Consider the following 24,213-nt stretch of genomic DNA (forward strand, 5'->3'; position numbering starts at 1 on the left):
ACACTTTGTTCCTTCATCCAAGTCATTGATATATATTGTAAATAGTTGAGGCTCCAGCACTGAGCCCTGCGGCACCCCACTAGTTACAGATTGCCATTTTGAAAATGACCTTTTTATCCCGACACTTTGTTTTCTGTTAGTTAGCCAATCCTCCATCCATGCCAGTATATTATCCCCAACACCGTGAGCTCTTATATTGTGCAGTAATCTTTTATGTGGCACCTTATCGAATGTCTTTTGTAAATCCAAATATAGTGCATCCATTGGTTCCCCTTTATCCACCCTGCCCGTTACTTCCTCAAAGAACTCTAATAAATTTGTCATACACGATTTCCCCTTCGTAAAACCATGTTGACTCTCCTTGATTGTATCATGAATTTCCAAATGTCCTGCTACTACTTCCTTAATAATGGTAATAATGATAAAGGCTAAACGGTAGCATAGTGGTTATGTTACTGGACGAGTAATTCGGAGTCACGAGTTCAAATCCTGCTACGGCAGCTGGGGAATTTAAATTCAATTAATTAAAAATTCAATTAATTAAATTTTAAAAATCTGGAATTAAAATACTAGTATCAGTAATGGTGGCCATGAATCTACCGGATTGTCGTAAAAACCCATCTGGTTCACTAATGTCCTTTAGGGGAGGAAACCTGCCGACCTTACCCGGTCTGGCCTATACGTGATTCCAGACCCACAGCAATGTGGTTGATTCTTAATTGCCCTCTGAAATGGCCGAGCAAGCCACTCAGTTGTAAAATCTCGCTACAAAAAGTCATAATAAGAATAAAACCGGACGGACCACTAGGCACCGGACCACTAGGCACCGGTCACGACAATGGCAAAGCAAGCCCAGTCGACCCTGCAAAGTCCTCCTCACTAACATCTGGGGACTTGTTCCAAAATTGGGAGAGCTGTACCACAGACTAGTCAAGCAACAGCCTGACATAGCCATACTCACAGAATCATACCTTTCAGCCAATGTCCCAGATTCTTCCATCACCATCCCTGGGTATGTCCTGTCCCACCGGCAGGACAGACCCACCAGAGGTGGCAGCACAGTGATATACAGTCAGGAGGGAGTGGCCCTGGGAGTCCTCAACATTGACTCTGGACCCCGTGAAATCTCATGGCATCAGGTCAAACATGGGCAAGGAAATCTCCTGCTGATTACCACCTACCGTCCTCCCTCAGCTGATGAATCAGTCCTTCTCAATGTTGAGAAGCACTGAGGGTAGCAAGGGCACAGAATGTACTCTGGGTGGGGGACTTCAATGTCCATTACCAAGACTGACTCGGTAGCACCACTACTGACCGAGCTGGCCTAGTCCTGAAGGTCATAGTTGCCAGACTGGGCCTGCGGCAGGTGGTGAGTGAACCAACACGAGGGAAAACTTACTTGACCTCGTCAACACCAACCTACCTGTCGCAAATGCATCTGTCCATGACAGTATTGGTAGGAGTGACCACCGCATAGTCCTCGTGGAGCTGAAGTCCCATCTTTGCACTGAGGACACCATCTAACGTGTTGTGTGGCACTACCACCGTGCTAAATGGGATAGATTCAGAACAGATCTAGCAGCTCAAAACTGGGCATCCATGAGGCGCTGTGGACCATCAGCAGCAGCAGAATTGTATTCCAGCATAATTTGTAACCACGTGGCCCGGCATATTCCTCACTCTACCATTACCAACAAGCCAGGGGATCAACCCTGGTTCAATGAAGAGTGTAGAAGAGCATGCCAGGAGCAGCACCAGGCATACCTAAAAATGAGGTGCCAACCTGGTGAAGCTACAACTCAGGACTACATGCGTGCTAAACAGCGGAAGCAACATGCTATAGGCAGAGCTAAGCGATTCTACAACCAACGGATCAGATCAAAGCTCTGCAGTCCTGCCACATCCAGTCGTGAATGGTGGTGGACAATTAAACAACTAACGGGAGGAGGAGGCGCTGCAAACATCCCTATCCTCAATGATGGCGGAGTCCAGCACGTGAGTGCAAAAGACAAGGCTGAAGCATTTGCAACCATCTTCAGCCAGAAGTGTCGAGTGGATGATCCATCTCGGCCTCCTCCCGATATCCCCACCACCACGGAAGCCAGTCTTCGGCCAATTCGATTCACTCCACGTGATATCAAGAAACGGCTGAGTGCACTGGATACAGCAAAGGCTATGGGCCCCGACAACATCCCAGCTGTAGTGCTGAAGACTTGTGCTCCAGAACTAGCTGCGCCTCTAGCCAAGCTGTTCCAGTACAGCTACAACACTGGCATCTACCCGACAATGTGGAAAATTGCCCAGGTATGTCCTGTCCACAAAAAGCAGGACAAATCCAATCCGGCCAATTACTACCCCATCAGTCTGCTCTCAATCATCAGCAAAGTGATGGAAGGTGTCGTCGACAGTTCTATCAAGCGGCACTTACTCACGAATAACCTGCTCACCGATGCTCAGTTTGGGTTCCGCCAGGACCACTCGGCTCCAGACCTCATTACAGCCTTGGTCCAAACATGGACAAAAGAGCTGAATTCCAGAGGTGAGGTGAGAGTGACTGCCCTTGACATCAAGGCAGTATTTGACCGAGTGTGGCACCAAGGAGCCCTAGTAAAATTGAAGTCAATGGGAATCAGGGGGAAAACTCTCCAGTGGCTGGAGTCATATCTAGCACAAAGGAAGATGGTAGTGGTTGTTGGAGGCCAATCATCTCAGCCCCAGGACATTGCTGCAGGAGTTCCTCAGGGCAGTGTCCTAGGCCCAACCATCTTCAGCTGCTTCATCAATGACCTTCCCTCCATCATAAGGTCAGAAATGGGGATGTTCGCTGATGACTGCACAGTGTTCAGTTCCATTCGCAACCCCTCAAATAATGAAGCAGTCCGAGCCCGCACGCAGCAAGACCTGGACAACATCCAGGCTTGGGCTGATAAGTGGCAAGTAACATTCGCGCCAGACAAGTGCCTGGCAATGACCATCTCCAACAAGAGAGAGTCTAACCACCTCCCCTTGACATTCAACGGCATTACCATCGTCGAATCCCCCACCATCAACATCCTGGGGGTCACCATTGACCAGAAACTTAACTGGACCAGCCATATAAATACTGTGGCTACAAGAGCAGGTCAGAGGCTGGGTATTCTGCGGCGAGTGACTCACTTCCTGACTCCCCAAAGCCTTTCCACCATCTACAAGGCACAAGTCAGGAGTGTGATGGAATACTCTCCACTTGCTTGGGTGAGTGCAGCTCCAACAACACTCAAGAAGCTCGACACCGTCCAGGACAAAGCAGCCCGCTTGATTGGCACCCCATCCACCACCCTAAACATTCACTCCTTTCACCACCGGCGCACAGTGGCTGCAGTGTGTACCATCCACAGGATGCACTGCAGCAACTCGCCAAGGCTTCTCCGACAGCACCTCCCAAACCTGCGACCTCTACCACCTTGAAGGACAAGAGCAGAGGCACATGGGAACAACACCACCTGCACGTTCCCCTCCAAGTCACACACCATCCCGACTTGGAAATATATCACCGTTCCTTCATCGTTGCTGGGTCAAAATCCTGGAACTCCCTTCCTAACAGCACTGTGGGAAAACCTTCACCACACGGACTGCAGCGGTTCAAGAAGGCGGCTCATCACCACCTTCTCAAGGGCAATTAAAGTTGGGCAATAAATGCCGGCCTCGCCAGCGACACCCACATCCCATAAACGAATAAAAAAAAATAAGTATTTGTGGCTTGCACTTTCACATTGAAGCAAAGGGAACTAAATTAATACTGGCATGTTGTGTTGCCAGAATGTACTCACTAAATTATATAATAAATATAGATAATTTCTACAGTGGCTTCCACCATCAAATCGACCTCACCTAAATGACTTAAAATTAAGAACAGCCAATGACAATAAAAGGCCACTCAGTCTATCATAGCTTGTCACTTAAGTACCCTAACAATCCCAATCAGGCATCCAACTGCAGCCTTTGGTACCGAAATTCTGACAGTGCCATTTTTCCATCAGCACTGAGGCAGAGTGGGGCTTCTGCCCACCTTTAGATTGTGACACTGACCCTGCCATAGGAATAGGAATGCTGGATAAGCATCACAGTCACATGGAAGCGCTGAGGACCATTTTGGAGGACTTGAGACAGATAGAATCATAGAAGTTTACAACATGGAAACAGGCCCTTCGGCCCAACATGTCCATGTCGCCCAGTTTATACCACTAAGCTAGTCCCAATTGCCTGCACTTGGCCCATATCCCTCTATACCCATCTTACCCATGTAACTGTCCAAATGCTTTTTAAAAGACAAAATTGTACCCGCCTCTACTACTGCCTCTGGCAGCTCGTTCCAGACACTCACCACCCTTTGAGTGAAAAAATTGCCCCTCTGGATCCTTTTGTATCTCTCCCCTCTCACCTTAAATCTATGTCCCCTCGTTATAGACTCCCCTACCTTTGGGAAAAGATTTTGACTATCTACCTTATCTATGCCCCTCATTATTTTATAGACTTCTATAAGATCACCCCTTAACCTCCTACTCTCCAGGGAAAAAATTCCCAGTCTATCTAACCTCTCCCTATAAGTCAAACCATCAAGTCCCGGTAGCATCCTAGTAAATCTTTTCTGCACTCTTTCTAGTTTAATAATATCCTTTCTATAATAGGGTGACCAGAACTGTACACAGTATTCCAAGTGTGGCCTTACTTGTGGTCTTGTACAACTTCAACAAGACATCCCAACTCCTGTATTCAATGTTCTGACCAATGAAACCAAGCATGCCGAATGCCTTCTTCACCACCCTATCCACCTGTGACTCCACTTTCAAGGAGCTATGAACCTGTACTCCTAGATCTCTTTGTTCTATAACTCTCCCCAATGCCCTACCATTAACAGAGTAGGTCCTGGCCCGATTCGATCTACCAAAATGCATCACCTCACATTTATCTAAATTAAACTCCATCTGCCATTCATCGACCCACTGGCCCAATTTATCAAGATCCCGTTGCAATCCTAGATAACCTTCATCACTGTCCACAATGCCACCAATCTTGGTGTCATCTGCAAACTTACTAACCATGCCTCCTAAATTCTCATCCAAATCATTAATATAAATAACAAATAACAGCGGACCCAGCACCGATCCCTGAGGCACACCGCTGGTCACAGGCCTCCAGTTTGAAAAACAACCCTCTACAACCACCCTCTGTCTTCTGTCGTCAATCCAATTTTGTATCCAATTGGCTACCTCGGATCCCGTGAGATCTAACCTTATGTAACAACCCAGATGGTGGAGTCATAAAGAAACCCATTCAGTGCCAGTATCTGAAAAGGATAGGATACAATGCGGCACTGCCTGGAATGGGTGGTAGCACCACGGACATCTGTATCCAGCCCCTAGCATGTCTCTAACACATTTTGATCCTTTTTGTGGTGTGGTGACCAGAATTGGATAAATATTTGAAGAGAAAAAAATTTGCAGGGCTATGCGGAAAGAGCGGGGGAATGGGACTAACTGGATTGCTCTTACAAAGAGCTGGCACAGGCTTTATGGGCCAAATGGCCTCCTTCTGTGCTGGAACAATCCTATGATTCTATGATTCTAGTTCAGGCAAGTCAGGCTTAATGCTGGCACCCACTGCAGATGTGATGTGCACACAATCTACCTATGACAAAACTGGGAGCTATTACTCACCAGGCTCATTTGTATTATTTTTGTACAAGCTAAGTACTCCTTTAACAAGTTAAAAGAAGCACACATGTACAAACAGATAAATGCACAGTTTTTAAAAAAAAATTAATTGGGAATAAAATATAGTTAATAACATTAACTAACCTTTGCATACTTTTCAGGATCTATTGCCACTCAAGGTCATGTTTCCTACTTGAAATAACATAAATTGGGCACTAATTGACACTGTGAATTAACACATTCACCATTGAACTTGAGCACCCATCGACTGATGGAAGGAAAATCTGTGCCGTAGCTGCAATGCATTTTACAGTCTCAACTCAGTTTTTAATGGTTGGCTTTGCACAGAATGGTGTGAGATTTGGAAAACTTCACACTAATGCAGCCCTTAGCTCGAGGCTATGGCATGCTTTCTGAGATTAGTTTGAGGTAGAGTAAAGTAGGGCAGAGTAATGTCTTTGGAGGTAGCTCTCCCTTCGGAGGCTACGCCATAACATAAATGAGAGGGTGTACATTCTTCTGGATGCAGGGAACTCCACAAGGTGGTTTCAACCCCAGCCTCAGGAAACAATGCGCCTGCAACAAACATAAATGGCCTCTGCCAGCGATGCTTGCTGTCAGAGCTGCTATTTTGTTCTGACTGCAGGCTGATTGAGCTCTCAGTCTGTCCATACAGGCTGACAAATGTGATCATCACATTAGTGGTCTGTACGAATTTCCTTGGCAATTGGGGGTGTTCCACAGCCAGAGTGGTAAAGTTGCAAAGATGACCTTTGGGCATCTGACCCAAGGTAAATCGGCTCTGTAGTGATGACTTTGAATTAGTGGCAGTTCTGACTTGGAGTAAAATCCACACATTTTGGTTTGTTTGCAGCTCAGTAAACCTGCCTGAGTTCATCATTAATGACCTCTTTGAAACTTAACTGTGCTGACCCCAAGTTACTGTGTAACCTGGACTAAACACAGTCATCACCCCTGGAAGATAGGAACGTAAATCTATCTATAATATATGAAGTCTTGCATATGGTGCACACTTCCTGTCATCACACTTCTGCCATCAGACTTTCACCACAACACTTTGTTGATTGCTTCATAGTAAAACAGCAACAAAATCAGAACTGAAGAGGTAGGGACTGTACAAATTAAAAGTGAGGAAAGTGGCTAGAAAACTCTTAGTGAGAAACTAATAAGGACTTTTGAAAACAACTAATCCTGAGTGACCAGACAGGAGAACCTACAAATGGAAAAAAAAACTATTTCTTTAAGATAAAAGAAGATGAAGCACTTAAATGACTCAAAAAGCATTTTGAAAAAGAAAGTTTGCCTGCCATTTGTTCCAGAAATTGAAATCTCTAACATCCAAAATGAGGTTTCAAATAAAATGAAAGTATCACAAAGTACATATTTCACAACAGCATGATTAAATTTACCAATTGAGTCATATTTTGTGTCTTTTAATAACTTTAGTAAAGTTTTTAGTTAAAGGCCCTAATCGCTCTCTGGGCTTAGACATGGGCCTATAAATTCAACCGTGCAGCCTGTTTTTCGGTCACTAACTGGTCTTCTAAGCCCCCAATATGGCGGGCAGGAAGCGCGCGCACATCTCTGGCTGGAAATGCACCTCCATTTTCCAAAGGAAAGAAATAGGTGTCCTTTGCCCATGCCTGAAGCAGATGTCAGGTCCTTTGCATATGCAAATAAGAGGCTTAATGCCGGCTTGAGGCCCTCTCTCTGCAAGATTGGTTTACCCTGAGGTAGGTCCCGAGGGAAACCAGACCTTGGGATCCCATGCAACCTAGAAGAGAAGTTTTTTACATTTACTTACCTGAATGTGGAGCCTGGAGGAGCGGGAGTGCTCCTCCCGACCCCACATTTAACCCCCCATCCCGAACGCCACCACTCCCGATCCTCACCCTCTCCCCCCAATCTCCAATCAGCCCCCATGATCCCTAGCCCAACCCGACCCTGATCCCCAGCCCTGAACCCCGAATCCGACACCCGGACCCACTTACCTGAGTGCTGCTGCACCGCTAGCAGCGTCCCAAGATTGCACAGCTCTTCACAGGTGGGCTTTGATGCTGCATTGGCTCCATTATAATAAGGCCCGAGACCCAATATCTGGGGAGCCTTGGGGCAGCCCAGTGCTCAAAATTGAGTGCGCCCGAGTTTCTGGGCCTTGACATTTTTGCCCACAGCTGTGACTCATGTAGTTGAAGGCAGATCCTTTCTATTCATTTTATTTACCTCTGGTTGAGCCCTCTAGCTTGGTTTGAAAAGTCATGACACTATTGCTTCTTCAGCCTTGAAACCCACAGCTTTACCTCTAAAATAGGTGATGCTATGGCGCTTTTGTCCACAATGCTACCCACCTCGGAGATCCTAAAACCAATGCTGCCACCGCGCCCCTTTCCCATAGCCTCTTACTGTTGCCATCTCCCTCCCTTCATTCCCACACCTCAACGCTGCTGTTTCCCTCTCTATGAGTGTTCTCGAGTCATGACAGGACCTTCCTTGCCCGTTCCCCCCCCCCCACCACACCAGTACCATCAAACCCAGGGCCCTCCCCACCTATGACAAAATCTACTTTTCAATTTAAAGTTGTTCAAGTGCTTTCATGCTTTTAAAGCACTTACTGCTTTTATTTAACTGAACTCTAACCTGCCTGTACTGTTTTTGTAGCTGAGCTTTAACTCTTCTGCACCATTTCTATAAACAAACTATAATGTGGTACTTTTGCAGAAAGAAAACTACCTTGGAGGACCATTTCGATTGAACCTTTACCCCAGGGACTACTTTGATAGTAATCCCTACAGCAGTGATAAGGTTTTACCTCCAATAAAGCGAGTTGCACCAGCAAAAAAAATAATAACAGCTTTTAAACCTACCTCTCCTGCAAAGATGGTACGTATGTGGTTTCACTGCTTTGGTTAGGGCCATTTCAGTGCTCTGGCAGGGACGGAAACCTGATTGGAGAGTTTCAATAGGGAGTTGTGGGGAAAATAGGCAAAACAGATTTGGGAGGTGGCAGCACGTTCAAGAACTTTGAAGAGGAAGGGAGGTTGGAGATAGGGCGGTAGTTTGCAAGGACAAAGGGTGGGTTTTTTGACGGGGGGGCGGGGGGTGATGACAGCAGTTTTGAAAGGGAGGGGGACAATACCTGAGAAGAGGGAATTGTTTACAATATCAGCCAGCTTGGGTGCCAGGAAGGGAAGTTGGGTGGACAGTGGTTTAGTGGGAATGGGGCTGAGAGGGCAGGAGGTGGGTCTTGTGGACAAGATGAGTTTGGAGAGGGCATGAGGGGAGATAGGAGAAAAACTAGAGAAAGACATGGGTTCAGGGCTGGGGCAAGGGGAACCTTGGGAGAAGTTTGGCTTGATAAGCAAGAGGAAGGAGAAAATGCGGCAGAGGCAGCTGAATGATTGGTCTCAATCTTAGTGACAAAGAAGTCCATGAGTTCTTCACACTTGTTGGAGGAGGAGAGGTTTTGAGGGGGCAGAGGAGAGGAGTTTAAGGAGATAGTGGGTAGTGCGGAAAAGAAGCTGGGAGTTATCTTTGCATTCCAGGATGATCCTGGAGTAGTGAACAGTTTTGGCAGAAGAGCGTAGGGCCCTATAGTTCCTGATGTGGTTCATCCAGATATGGCGATGAAAGACTAAACCAGTTGTGCACCAGATATAAGAACATAAGAAATAGGAGGAGGAGTAGGCCATCCTGCCCCTCGAGCCTGCTCCGCCATTCAACAAGATCATGGCTGATCTTCTATCTCAACGCCATTTTCCTGCACCACCCCATATCCCTTGATGCCTTTAATATCTAGAAATCTATCAATCTCTGTTTTGAATGTACAAGTCTGGACTTGAGAGAGTGAAGATGGAGAATGACCAGGGTGGGAGAGTAAAGGTTTTGCTGGGGACAAGGGCATCAAAGACAGAGTTGAGGGAGTGATTGAGCAGATCGACAGCTGCAGAAGTTGCAAATGATTTGGGGGAGAGTTTTTGCTGGGGTGGACACAGGAGGAAGTGGGGTTGGAAGGGGATGTGAGTGGTTCAAAGAATGGATCATAGATAACCTTGTCTGTGATCACTTAGAGTCATAGAATCATAGAGTTATACAGCACGGATAGAGGCCCTTCGGCCCATCGTGTCCGCGCCGGCCATCAAGCCCAGTCTAATCTAATCCCATATTCCAGCATTTGGTCCGTAGCCTTGTATGCTATGGCATTTCAAGTGCTCATCCAAATGCTTCTTGAATGTTGTGAGGGTTCCTGCCTCCACAACCCTTTCAGGCAGTGAGTTCCAGACTCCAACCACCCTCTGGGTGAAAAAGTTCTTTCTCAAATCCCCTCTAAACCTCCCGCCTTTTACCTTGAATCTATGCCCCCTTGTTATAGAACCCTCAACGAAGGGAAAAAGCTCCTTAGTATCCATCCTATCTATGCCCCTCATAATTTTGTACACCTCAATCATGTCCCCCCTCAGCCTCCTCTGCTCCAAGGAAAACAAACCCAATCTTCCCAGTCTCTCTTCATAGCTGAAGCGCTCTAGCCCTGGTAACATCCTGGTGAATCTCCTCTGCACCCTCTCCAAAGCGATCACATCCTTCCTGTAGTGTGGCGACCAGAACTGCACACAGTACTCCAGCTGTGGCCTAACCAGTGTTTTATACAGCTCCATCATAACCTCCTTGCTGCTGCAGAAATGAGGTCTGGGTTGTTTAAACTCCTGGGCTTCATTAAAATGCTGCCGGTCTATTTCCCTTGGGAAGCAGCTGTCGACCTGTGGAAAATTAGGGGGCTCATGGCTGCACACTGGCATGCAGGTAGGATTAGGGAAGGGGGTTCCGGGAGGATCTCGTGGGAGGCAAGAGGGGGAGACCGGGCACTCCTGCTCCTCCTAGCCCCACAAAGAAAAGTGAAAAACATACCTTTCACTCCCCGATCCTCTTCTGACCTGTTTCAGTCTGGAGGGAAAGCCACAGTGGCTTCCCCGCTCAGGCTGGAGTTAAAATTGCAGTCCGAGCCTGATGATGTCATTGGACCTAGATCTATATATCTAAACAAGGACCCCGCTAGCTATGGGCATGGAGCTTAGCCACCTGTCCAGAAGCCTGTGTAAAAGTCATGGTTGGCAGCTAAGGCTGATAACTAACCTGGGAAACTGGAACTGCCCACCCGCACAGTTTTTGCCAGGCAGGTAGGCAGTTAAAATCACTCCCTCAGTTTTCATTTCATGGTATTATGGGATTTTTTGGAAGTGCTTTTGGGGCTTAAATTTCAGAATGTTGTCCATTATTCTGCAAAAACAGTAAATGAGTAGCCTTATTATACATGTGAATAAATAATTACAATGATCAAGCTTTTTGAATTAAAAGTGGCCTTACCAGAGAATCTTGTGAAAAGAAATTAAAATGAAGTACAGCCCTCAGGAATTAATTACAGAAAGTTGCCAGTAACAAGGAAAAATAAATTGGTGAAATTAATTTAATAACTGTGAAATTAAAAAATTAAATAAATGGACAAATGGCTTTAAGAATTCAAAATGGCCTTACAAAAGGCAAAGTTAACTCGGTACAGCAGTAGGTTTCAAGAATTCAAAGTGGCTCTACACAACATCAGTAAAGCAGCAGGAAATGTCTTTATTGGTTATACAGAGAGTTGATATAAAATTGTAAATGCAAACTGAACTTACCTGAGAACTTACATGACTGGAAAGATCAGTTGGGAAAAAAATGGTTGCCAGAGTTGAGAGAGTGACTATAGAAACCGCTTCACATCGCCAACTAGTGGCCAAAGTATGCAATTGTATCATGACCATTGACATAAAAAATTGAATGGAAAATGTTGAACTTTCAACTTTGGGGGCGTGAAAGGGGCAGCCGCCCGTTACGCTCCCCACCCGATTTTTCTTTCCCGTTTTACGCCCCTGCCAAAGTTGAAATTTCCATCCAACAATTTACAAAGGGAAAAATTGACACAAGAGGGTAACCAAAAATTATGACAGGAAACACATGCCCTACACAAGATTTTTAATATAATGTAGACTTCCGTACTTGTTGTTGGATGAGAAAAATACTATTTATTTATGTACTCAATTTTTTTTAATCTACTTACTGGTAACACCATATAAAAGTCCTGCGTTTAATGTGTGTTTGACATACATACGAAGTGCCCATCACACAAAAATTGATTGATTCAAATTTCCCAAAAGCTAATCCAAAAAAGACAATTAAAGCAGATTATTTCATCTATCTGTTATATTTCCTTGCCGTGGGGCTCAGAGAGCATATATGATTATTATTTTAATACCCAATTATTTATGGCTGTTTGACAGTTTTTATACAATGCCTACTAATTCCTCTTGAAGACAATTTCAGCAGCATATGTACAGCTTTGATTTACAATTTGATTTCTAACAACTTTTTTTCCTATCTCAATAAAGTTAATATTGAGTTCACTTTATGTTCTTCTCCCTTTGTTTCAGCCTGGTGGCATGAAGGCAGGCACATTTGACCTTTATCCAGCCCATTTCAGTACCTTAACCAAATATTTGAAGGAGGGTCCAATAATTAGTGATCATTTAGTTTTCCGACCCAACCCTGGACTTAAGAGCAGGCCAGTTAGAAGTGTCCTTGCAGCAAATGTAAACAGGTAAAGAATGGCTCCTAAATCACTTGATAGTTAGTCAATTATGTCTACATCAGGTAAATAATGAGGTGTCAGCAAAATTGCTACCTCCCTTTTGAGCATTCTTATTGGATAATAATAATCATGTGACTTCCAATTATTATTGTCGCTTTCTGGGACTCTCATTGGCCAATCGTGTTCACAAAACGTTCAACTTTTAGTGATGCTAGTAAGCAATCCCTTGGCCAATGGTAATCATGTGACTGGATTTTGTTTTGTGTTTGTACAAGACCTTGGTTAGATCACATTGAGAATACTGCGTCCAGTTTTGGTCTCCTCATGTGGTGGGTGAACTAGAGGCTATAGAAAAGGTTCAGAGGAAGGCTGCAAGAATGATTCCTAGCTTAAAAAACCTTAGTTACTCAGAGAGGCTTAAAAAGCAGGGTATATTCACTATGGAGGTGTATAGCCTTAGGAGTTATTTGACAGAGGTATATAAAATAGTTAAAGAACTATATTGTGTGCCTATTGATAGATTATTTCAATTTGATAGATTGGGGAAAACCAGAGGTCATACGTTTAAGTTACACATAGGTAGGGCTAGGTTAGATGTTAGTTGGATCTTCTTTTCCTGGAGGATAGTAGAACAAGTTGCCGGCTCATGCAGCTCGTGCTGACTCACAGCAAACTGCAAAAGAGAGCTAGGATAGAGATCACGGGCTATAAATTGGGCCGTGTAGCACCTGTTTTGTAGGCGCTACACGCCCTCCTAAGAACCCAAAATGGCATCCGGAATGTCCGTGCACGCTTCTAGTGTGACATGCGTCAGACACCATCTTGGTAAAGGCGTTGGCGCACGGGCAGATAACAAACGCCAGCAGCATGTAAAGTAAGGAATATGAGTTAGATCAATGTGCAACGCTGATTTAAAGGGACAGATACGATTTTGGAATTCAGTGCTCCAGCCGATGCACTGTCTTAACCATGCACAGCTGACCAGGTCGTAGGCGGCCTGGAGGACCCCCCACCACCACTATTTAAAGGGATCATGCAGGTGTTGCAGGTTAGTTTCTGGATTATTGCTTCTGGCTGCTGGTACAATTGGACATGTTTGTTGAAGCTTCCTGTACTTGGAGAAAGTTGCAATGGTATATAAAAGAGTGGTCTGGCAGGTCCTGCATTCCTGTTGATGGCATTTACAACAGTGTGCTGAACAAGATTTCTGACAACCATGGGTGGCCTGCTAGAGCTCCCGCTGGGCATTGAACATGGTTGGGAGCATGCAGAGAGGCCACGCAGAGCAGGTCAAACTGTGAGGAGAGGGAGGAGAAGGCGCAGGGCACTGAGCAGGAGGCCATATCCAATGAGGGCTGTCAGGGACCAATTCTCTTACCTCAACATGAATGAAGATCAATGCATCCGAAGGCTGTGGTTCATGAAAGAGATCGTGCCAGAGATATGTCAACTGCTGCAGCCACAACTGCAGCCTCAGAGCAGGGCAAGGACAGCATTGCCTGTGGCTGTGAAGGTAACCGTGGCTTTGAACTTTTATGGCTCTGGATCCTTTCAGGCTGCTGCTGGCAATATGTGCAACATCGCAGTTTGCAGTGCACTGCTGCATGAGGGAGGTCACTGAGGCACTGTGCGAGCTGTGCAACAAATTCATAACATTCCCGCTTGACAGAGAGCAGCAGAATGAGCGCGCACGAGGGTTTGCTCACATCGTAGGCTTCCCCATGGTGCAGGATGCCGTTGACTTGTGTGCTACACATCTCAACTTGGCCATCTTCATGAACAAAAAGGGGTTCCACTCCCTCAATGTGCAGCTGATGTGCGACCACACACAGTGCATCATGAAGGTCAATGCCCGCTACCCTGGCAGCAGTCATGACTCCTTCATTATGCGGCAGTCCAATGTCCCACCTGTCTTTCAACCAGCATGGCATGTCAAAGGCTGGCTACTGGGCGACAAGGTCTGTCACCTCTTGAGGCGGTTCATGACTTTGGTCAGGAACACACACACATATGCAGAGCAGGCCTACAATGAGAACCATGTGGCCACACAGAACGTCATTGAGCATATCATAGGTGTCCTAAAGCAATGCTTCCACTGCCTGAACTGTTCTGGAGGAGCTCTGCAATACGCCACTGAGCGGGTGTCAAGATTCGTCGTATGCTGTATGCGGCACAACCTCGCCCTTATGAGAGGACAGCCCTTGCCACCGCCTATCCGGCAAGACCCTGAGCCAGAGGAGGAGGAGGAGGAAGTGGAGGAAGAGGCAAGGAAGCAACAAGGTGCACAGGCTCTGTATGCCAGGGCTCTGCATGTTCACCTTATTCATGAACGATATCTGTAACCTCAATGACACCTCCCAAGTCACCAACAGTCCTACACTCCTCACCTGACCTCTCCTACATGACCATCAAATCATCCTCCTTATGATTACACATTGCTTCCTCCCGCAGCTCATCGCATAAAAAAAATCAGCGCCAATTGCGACTTCAAATACAACTTTATAAACTTATACATGAAATCATGGATACAACATTACACTATTCACCCTTGTGTATTCCCTTAGTGCCTGTCATTCGTGAGTCTTTTGCTTTCCTAGTGCTCCTACGAGGTGCTTCTCCAGTGGCTGGAGCATTAGTGGTGGAAGGCTGCTGGCCTTCAATTGAGGAGCGTGCAGATGGCCGTGGAGGACGACCTCAAGCAGCTCTGGGCCAGGAGGGCCCGGCTTTAGACTGGCCTGGCCTGGCTGGCTGACAGACAACAGCAAGGGCACTGGTGGAGTGGCAGGGGTGGGAGCAGGAATGTTGTCATTCTGAGAGAGGACAGCAGGTTCTACTGCCATGGCGCCACTGCCACTCACATGAGGCGGCGCCTCAGCATTGCTGGTGATCTGCTGGAGAACGGATTGCTGGAGTGCTGTGACGCCCTGGAAGGCCCAGTCCACAATGGTACCCAGAGCCACGATAGCATCAGTCTGAGCTTCCAAATGAAGCATGCAGACCTTTGATAGCAACTGTTTGTGCTTCAGTGGAAGCTGAGACATCGATCATCAGATGATGCATCATGGTGGGTTCCACAAGTGCGCTGGTGGAGGTGACCACCGGTTCCATGTGTGAAAGGATGGGCCCCAAGCTCTGCGCAAAGCCCTGTGCCAAATTGGAGCTGGACTCCTCCGTGCTCCTTGACATTGTGCACAGGCTTTCTGGCAGGCTTTCCAGTGCACCAAGCATTTGGTTTTGTACGCCATTAAGCCTTCTTCTGTAGCCCGGCCCATCAAAGTCATCATCTGACTCTTTGGCAGCAGAACCATTGTGCGACCTTGCCCTCTGGCAAGCTGACACCTGTGGTATCCTTTCCCCCCTCCCCGGCTCCTACGCGCTTGTGCCTGGTGTCTCACAACGTGCAGATCCCTCCTTTAACCTAGCCTCTAAAATATGCGCAGTGTCAGTATCTGAACTGGTAGATGCGAGTGTCAGATCAATGACGGTGCTGCTTCGTTATCACTGTCTTCTTTCTCCTCCACCTCGGATGGTGCTGGCTCCAGTTCTTGGGTATCTGCAATGACAAAGGGAGACAGGTTGAGTTGTGGAACAGGGAGAGGAGAAAGTAAAACATGTGTGCTGACACCATCTGCAGCACGTGAGTCAGAAAAGATTGTGGGATGAAGGAGATGTGGGAAACGAGAAGGAGGATTAGGTATGCAGATACCCTCATCGTTGATACCTCCAGTGCTACAGGTCATGGCTGCAGCGACGGCCCGCCCAATGATCCGCAGCACGATCTCCTGCTGGGGTGGGTGGGGGGGGGGGTGTGGGGGAGGTGGTGATGACGTGTAGGCGTGCCTGGCCTCCGTCCATTCTTTCCTGCTGCCGGCTGTTGTGTGCCACCTTCTCCTGCAAGACAGAGGGAAGTGTGTCAGTGAGTGTCCTGCAAGATGTTTGGGTGATGTGCCTGTCATGGTCGAATAGCTGCCAGTGTGTGTGACCTGTGAGTTGTGGGTATGTTGATTGCAAGAGTGGTACTATGTGAGTGTGAAATGCAGCATGCGAAGTGCAGCGTTGCGTACGGATGGGAAGCGTTTGTTGGTGGGTGGGTGAGCGGAGGTTTCGTGTGTGGAGCAGTGGTGCAGTTGGTAGGATGTGCCACTTGACACTTGAATTCACTCACCTTGACCACTCGTGTCAAATCATTGAACTTTTTCTTGCACTGCATCCACGTGCGTGATGCAACGCTCCTGGCATTCACCTCCAGGACCACATCCTCCCTGCCTCCGCAGTTGGTATCTGGAGGGTCTCCTGCCACCCAACAAATACAGGATGGCCCTCCATGCGTCCACATCCTCCACCAAGGCCTCCAGTGCGTCATCGGAGAACCTCGGTGCACGCTGTCTTGCAGGTCCAGCCATTCCACTTGTCTTCCTCCACCGATTGCATTGACAGTGCACCTCCCCTTTAAGAGGTGCAGGCTGCCTTTAAGTAGTGCTGGCCACGCCTCATATTGGGCCCCCTACTGGTGCGTGCAGTCACTCAACGGCGCAGGTAGCGCTGGCTGCATGCAGGATTCAGGGAAATGACCAGGTAGCGCGAATCTCAGGTGCTGTCTGCATCGCAACGACCAGTGTGGGTTAATTGCGCACCATGACCCCCGCGCCCGGATTCGGGGGTTATCAAATTTAACCCCCAATGTCTTATAAAAAGGTATGTGAAATACCAGGTAATGTAAGGATGGTCAGTGTAGTTATATGAAGATCTTAGGTGTATATAAGAAGAGTGCACTTCACCAGGGAGGTAAATAGTGGACCACTGTCACCTACCTATCACAGTCATCTGCCTGCACTGCATTCTCTGTGACTGTAAAGGTGACAGCTGCATTCAACTTTATGGCACATGCTCATTTTAGGCAGCCATGGTGAACTCTGTAATATCAGCCAGGGTGCAGTACAAGAACGCATTGGTCAGGTGATTGATACACTTTACAGGACAGCTGGAGAATTCATCACCTTTGGCATCAGCAAGATAGGGCTGTCCAACTTTCGGGGGTTTCTGGCTTTTCCAAGGTCCAGGGTGCAATTGATGACACCCATGTTGCTTTGTGACCTCCTATAGAACCGCTCCCCCCCCCACCCCCATCACTCTCTGAATGTACAGATTGTGTGTGACAACATGCAAAGGAGCCTACGAGATGTGCCTGAAGTTGTCATGATGCATTTATCCAGCCCTCCCAGACATCTTTAGGAAAGAAAAGCATGTCAAGAATTGGCTTGTGAGTAACAAAGCCTACCCCCTGCTTCCATAGATAATGTCCCCACTAATAGTGGACCAAACAGCAGCAGTGGAGCATTACAATGAGGCACATGGATCGACTTGATTGGACAGTGAAGACCATCGGGGTCTTAAAGGGATGCTTTAATTGCCTAGATGAGGTGGGAGGAGCTCTGCAGTTTGCTGCAGATCCTGTACCACACATAGTGTAGTCGGCAGTGCCCTTCACAACTTTGCCGTATGAAAAGATCTGGATTTGGACACTGCTGGGGAGGTGGCCTGAGTTGGTTTGGAAGCAGAGCTACAAGAGCATCAGTACACTTTGTTACAGCCATTGAACTCGATAGAAAGAAAAATCAGGCTGTGTGTATAATGGACAGCCTTTTTTTTTATTCGTTCATGGGATGTGGGCATCACTGGCAAGGCCAGCATTTATTGCCCATCCCTAATTGCCCTTGAGAAGGTGGTGATGAGCCGCCTTCTTGAACCGCTGCACTCCGTGTGGTGAAGGTTCTCCCACAGTGCTGTTAGGTAGGGAGTTCCAGCATTTTGACCCACCGACGATATATTTCCAAGTCGGGGTGGTGTGTGACTTGGAGGGGAATGTGCAGGTGGTGTTGTTCCCATGTGCGTGCTGCCCTTGTCCTTCTATGTGGTAGAGATCGCGGGTTTGGGAGGTGCTGTCGAAGAAACCTTCGTGAGTTGCTGCAGTGAATCCTGTGGATGGTACACACTGCAGCCATGGTGCACTGGTGGTGAAGGGAGTGAATGTTTAGGGTGGTGGATGGGGTGCCAGTCAAGCAGGCTGCTTTGTCCTGGATGGTGTTGAGCTTCTTGAGTGTTATTGAAGTTGCACTCATCCAGGCAAGTGGGGAGTATTCCATCACACTCCTGACTTGTGCCTTGTAGATGGTGGAAAGGCTTTGGGGAGTCAGGAGGTGAGTCACTCGCCGCAGAATACCCAGCCTCTAACCTGCTCTTGTAGCCACAGTATTTATGTGGCTGGTCCAGTTAAGTTTCTGGTCAATGGTGACCCCCAGGATGTTGATGGTGGGGGATTCGGCGATGGTAATGCCGTTGAATGTCAAGGGGAGGTGGTTAGGCTCTCTCTTGTTGGAGATGGTCAGTATCCACCAGATTGATCAGTCTATCTGATATCACCTGTTTTATGCCCCGGCGAAGTTGAAAGATGCGCCCCATAACTTCTTTTAAGAGGTAGAAAAACATCCCAAGGCACTTCACAAAGGTGTAATCAGACAAAAATGGACGCCAGGACAAAGAAGATATCAGGAGCGGTGACCAAAAACTTGGTCAAATAGATGGGTTTTAAGGAGATAGAGAAGCAGAGTGGTTTAGGGAGGGAATTCAAGAGCATGCGGCCTAGATGGATGAAGGCATGGCCGCCAATGGTGGGGCGGGGTGGGGGGGTGGTCGGGGGTTGCACAAAAGGCCAGAGTCAGAGAAATGGAGAGTTCTGTGGTGCTTGTAGGGCTGCAAGAGGTTACAGTGATAGGGAGGGGTGAGGCCATAAAGGGAAAGAATATTAAGGACTTTGGGGAGCAAACAGGAGAGTAGGATTAGACTAGGTGGCTCATGTGGTGAAAAACACCTGGTGGGTCAAATGACCTGTTTCTGTTCTGTAACATTTTATATTTCTATGCAAAATAATGAACTTCAGAGAAGCTCACATATGCAGTGCAATGTACAGACTGAAAGTGTGGAGGAGGGAGATATTGTTCTTTCACATTTCTTAACAGTGCCTCGGGAAGCTGGTTACAGGGTAATGGTTTATGCTTGGGGGATAGTTTAAACTAGTGACCAACGAACTCGAGGGGGGAATTTAATCAGAGTAATTCCAACAAAACAGGATGGTTAACTTCTCAGGAACAAGGTTTAAGAAACGATGCAATAAATGTTATTCATTATTTGTTTGCTTTGTGTGAAACCTTCACCAAAACTTCTAATTCATTTTCTTTGCAGGGTGGTGAACAATATGAACTACAAGAGTGTCAATCATGTAATGGCATACTAATGACAGGATAAATGGTTTGCAGAGTGAAAAGCTTCCTATATAATAAAACAATCTTGCAAGTCAGCTGAATGCTCTCTCCTGCGTATCCCTGTCCCATCTCAATCATACTATTTTAACAAAATGCAACGAGTAGAATATGAAAATATCTCATTCAGAGTCGTTCTGGTGAACTAATGTCTCTTTTGTAAATACTATTTTGCTATAACTAAACAATGTATAATGACTCAAGTGTTTTTGATCATCTTTGTACCCCCTTCTGTTCTTTGAAATAAGAACAACTTAAATCTGTGCTAATGTTACCCTATCCATGTTAGAGACTACTAACGTTCAACTTTAGTGGTGCATTCTTCCTCTGAGTAAATTGGTAAGCACAGAATTTCCCACTCGTATACATTTGCATAAGTCAAAGATGTAGACATGACTACAGTTTATGTTGGTTCACATTGGGGCCAAAATTCCAATGGCCAAGAAGGGTATAGATCACTCAGATCATTCACGAGGGAGCAGGAATTTGGGATGGAACCAGCATCCACCAGGTTTCCGTCCCACGTAAGATCTGATCAAATTCTGGTCGGACACACACACCCCGAACAAATCTACTCCCACCCTCACCCCTACGTCCAGAGTCTGTTTTGAGGCTATCTTGGGAACTTTCATTAACTCTCCCGTGGCCCTGCGAGACATATGCCAGCTGAGAGCTGACGTAGATGCCATACTGGCCAAAAAACGATCACCAGCAAAAGTAAATTATCCCAGATCAGATCGATTAGCTTAAATAACTGCCCTTTTCTCCCTCAGGGAAATTCAGGAAATATTTTGCCAATTTGTCTTTGACAGCTTAAGGACATCTGGCTCCACCATCGGAGTGGAGGTCAGTCAGGATGGCTGCAGCTCTGTTGCACCTGTACAGGTGCAGACTGTCTGCACCGATTGTGAAAATTACCCCATCCTCGAAATTTGGGAGGGTCTATGTCTCAAGCTGCAGGTGGAAGGGTGTCCTCCTGTGCTGCAATTTGGCTAGTGGAGCAGAGCTCCAAGAATTTCAGGGCCATTATTTTTTCACCACAGTAATACCGCAATCCCAGAAATTGATCCCAGTGGCGAACCAATAGTGCTCGCCGCTCCATAGATTTATGCTAACCCACTAACTTACTGCCGTTTTTACTGGGTGCACTTCCTCTAATAGGAAGCGGAGAAGAGCCCAGCGTTAGTTCAAGTGAAGCTAGGACCCCATGGGAGAAGTGAAAGGATCACTATCTCCCCTCGATCAATCAGATTGCAGTATTTTTGACAAGCCGCAAATGTTTTCTGCAAGCTGCAACGTTAAATCCAGGAAGTGAAAGGTACCACACTAAAATCATTTGTAAAAACAGTTATAGACAGTGAAAAAAAGAGAGGGTAAGAAATAATCGAATTAAATAGAAGAGACAGAAGGAAAAAGTAAAAAAAGTTTCTATTTTTTAATTTTTAATTTTTTTTTTAAATGACCAAAAAATATTAAAATAAGGAGTAATGAGACTCCACATTTTTAAAAGTTAATTTTTAGTTGTTTAGCAGTCATTAAGACTTAGTTTAGACCTGGTATTTTTAAGCGTACTTGTTTTGTGGTGATATTAGTTACTTTCCAGCTGGGCAGAAAGCAAGTTGGCGCTGGTCTGTTGTTTCCAGCCAGTGAGATCCCTTTAATTTGAAGCGAACGAGTAAGAACAAGTTCTGGATTTCCGCATTTCACTGCAAATGTCCGAACACCGGAACTTGCTTCTCGATTTTGCCACTAACAACAGAGTGCTATTGAGCTCACCGTTATTTTCTAAGCAATTTCTGGGCCACTTTATTTTAAAAATACAAATGCAACGAATGACCACAGAGAACCAAAGATTTTGTTCTAGTTTGGCAGCCATATAGGATCAAAATTTGTGGAAAGTATTACTCAAGCAAAGGATAGAAGTTAAGCACTTAAACAGCGGTCTTTATTAAAAATTAAAATGTTGAACTTCTGATATACCTGGGCAGGAATTCATCAACAAGTATATTTGTGGATATTATTTTGCTGTCAACCACTAATAGGCCAGATGGACAGTAGCCCATTTGTATCACTGTAGCTTAAACCGTGGATAGTACCAACGGTAACTGACTCGCATTTGCATGTGACAAAGACGCCTAAGTATCCTTTTGGCTAGTGTTGGAGAAAATTCTCAGTTTGCTGTATCATGCGAATAAAAAGCGCTACCACTAATGCAAGCTGTATTTGGACACTGATGCACGATAAGTTTTGTCCAAAGAATTTAAAGTGTCAGTAGCTGAAAAGCTAACAGCATTTTTATAATTTATGTGCATGTAATGCTCATTAGGTTTACATAGAGCTCTGGTTAATATCCTGATCTGTCAGAACTTCATGGAAAGACAGTGAGGTATAAAGCAGTACATCCTACCTGCAAAACCCATGTAATGCAGAGGAATCCGGATTCATGTTGAAATCCAAACTCACTCTAAATTTGACCTGAGACCAGGCTCAATAATACTCACCTAAACCACAGAGGTCAGTTGATATAAGCTCGCTGCTGGATTCTACACCTGAATCCTGGTTGCTCCCTTCCTTGTATAAGCAACCCCCCTCCCACTGAGTAGTAAGTGACTTGTAGAAAACCAGGAAAAGCTCACCAACAACTTTTTAAAAATGGAACTGAAAACAGTTCCAGATAGGGTTACCAATTCTGGTTTGATGTATTCCTGGAGGTCTGGTCATGCGATATCTGATCACATGACATCCGATCACATGACATCTGCCCACAGTTTGCAAATGTTATTGCATTATTGCTCCAATTTTTAATACAACTTTGACAAGTAGATGATGCATATAGTTTGTTTCTAACTCTAAAGGCATGATTTTAGCTCAGAGCCGTGAACCCAGCATGTCCGTAGATGTTCGCGTGGGGAAGTCAAGTGAGTGCGTCACAATCAGCAATCACAACTCAAATGAAGGTAAGTATTTGTGCTTCCGGGTTTCCCACGCGCCAGGCAGCCAGATTGATAAGTTGGCTGCCTTTTGGAAGGGAAAGAAGCCGCAAATTGGAGAGGGGGAGGGAGAGAGAGACAGATCGTGGGCCATGGAAGAAATCAGACGGGAGGTGGGAGGACATGGACGACATCGGGTAGGCTTTGGAGAAGATCTGGGAGGGGGGTCCACCGTGGGGGTGGTCCACCATCGGGGGGAGGTCCACCATCAGAGAAGGGAGTCCACCATTGGGTAGTGGGGGGGGGAGGTCGGCCGATCGCAGGGGTCCAATCATGCTTGTTGGGCCTGGGTGAAGCACTCTTGTTTCTCCTCGCCCACAAGCAGTGAAATAAAGGCACTCACCTCATGGATCTGGCCCTTCTCGTCTGCTTTCACCTCACGTGAATCAGAAGCGATGGGAAACCCAAACAGGAAAGGTAAAATTTGTTTGACTTTCTAATACACAAAAAATGAAGTGCCTCAACTATTGCAATGAGGTACATTGCTCCTTTAAATATCGGCCTGCTGGCTTTAAGTGGGAATGGGACTTCCAGGTTTCTGTTGCGCCGCGCATACAAACATGCCTGGGTTAAACCTGGAAGTGGGCGCGTTGCAGCCCTGCTCCTAAAACAAACTTTTTACTGCTCGCCCTCCAACCCACCCGTTCTTGGGGATTAAAATTACCCTCCAAAACTCAGACGTTGATTACACATGACAGTAAATACTTTGGGTCTAACACCTGTGATAATAAACTTGTCTTTCAAAATTAGACGAACAGCGTTGTCAGTTACTCAGGCTGTGCAATTTCAATGCTATGCTTAATTTATTTCCTGATATTTAGAGCAGGTTTAACATTCTCGGCCATTACTTTAATAGACAAGTGACCATCAAACCACTTGAGAAGTGCAAAATGAGTGTTATTGCAGTTGAGTCCTGATTGACCAGATTTCTGCTGGTAAGGCTGAAGAAATCCTATAGTGTTGACCAAACTCACCCAGCAGAAACTGAAGTTAGCATTTGTAATAAACCAATGCAACTTCACCAGAAGTGTGACAATTGGTGGGGGGGCTCGGAGGGCAGGGGACAAACAGCTGATTGACTGCAAGTGGCGAACTGCCTAAAAAGCAAACTTTTCTCCTGGGTTGCCGATTCCATAGAATCATAGAAGTTTACAACATGAAAACAGGCCCTTCGGCCCAACATGTCCATGTCGCCCAGTTTATACCACTAAGCTAGTCCCAATTGCCTGCACTTGGCCCATATCCCTCTATACCCATCTTACCCATGTAACTGTCCAAATGCTTTTTAAAAGACAAAATTGTACCCGCCTCTACTACTGCCTCTGGCAGCTCGTTCCAGACATTCACCACCCTTTGAGTGAAAAAATTGCCCCTCTGGACCCTTTTGTATCTCTCCCCTCTCACCTTAAATCTATGCCCCCTCGTTATAGACTCCCCTACCTTTGGGAAAAGATTTTGACTATCTACCTTATCTATGCCCCTCATTATTTTATAGACTTCTATAAGATCACCCCTTAACCTCCTACTCTCCAGGGAAAAAAGTCTCAGTCTATCCAACCTCTCCCTATAAGTCAAAC

General features: G+C 46.2%; 1 protein-coding gene across 3 annotated transcripts in view; it reads left to right on the plus strand.

Moving 5' to 3' along the window:
• cfap96 (cilia and flagella associated protein 96) overlaps positions 1-21,047 on the plus strand; it is a 39,474-nt gene extending 18,427 nt beyond the window's left edge. For 2 of the 3 annotated variants that reach the window (XM_067982136.1, XM_067982137.1), the window contains exons 6-8: positions 8,433-8,594; positions 12,173-12,339; positions 19,570-19,941. In XM_067982136.1, coding sequence (XP_067838237.1) covers positions 8,433-8,594; positions 12,173-12,339; positions 19,570-19,621 — 381 coding nt within the window. In that variant the 3' untranslated portion in view covers positions 19,622-19,941. Of the gene's footprint in view, positions 1-8,432; positions 8,595-12,172; positions 12,340-19,569 lie in introns of all 3 variants that reach the window. The other variant, XM_067982138.1, reaches the window with a different exon arrangement.
• Positions 21,048-24,213: the final 3,166 nt, after the last annotated feature.

Source organism: Heptranchias perlo, chromosome 4 (assembly GCF_035084215.1).
Source record: "Heptranchias perlo isolate sHepPer1 chromosome 4, sHepPer1.hap1, whole genome shotgun sequence".
Classification (NCBI taxonomy): Eukaryota; Metazoa; Chordata; class Chondrichthyes; order Hexanchiformes; family Hexanchidae; genus Heptranchias; species Heptranchias perlo.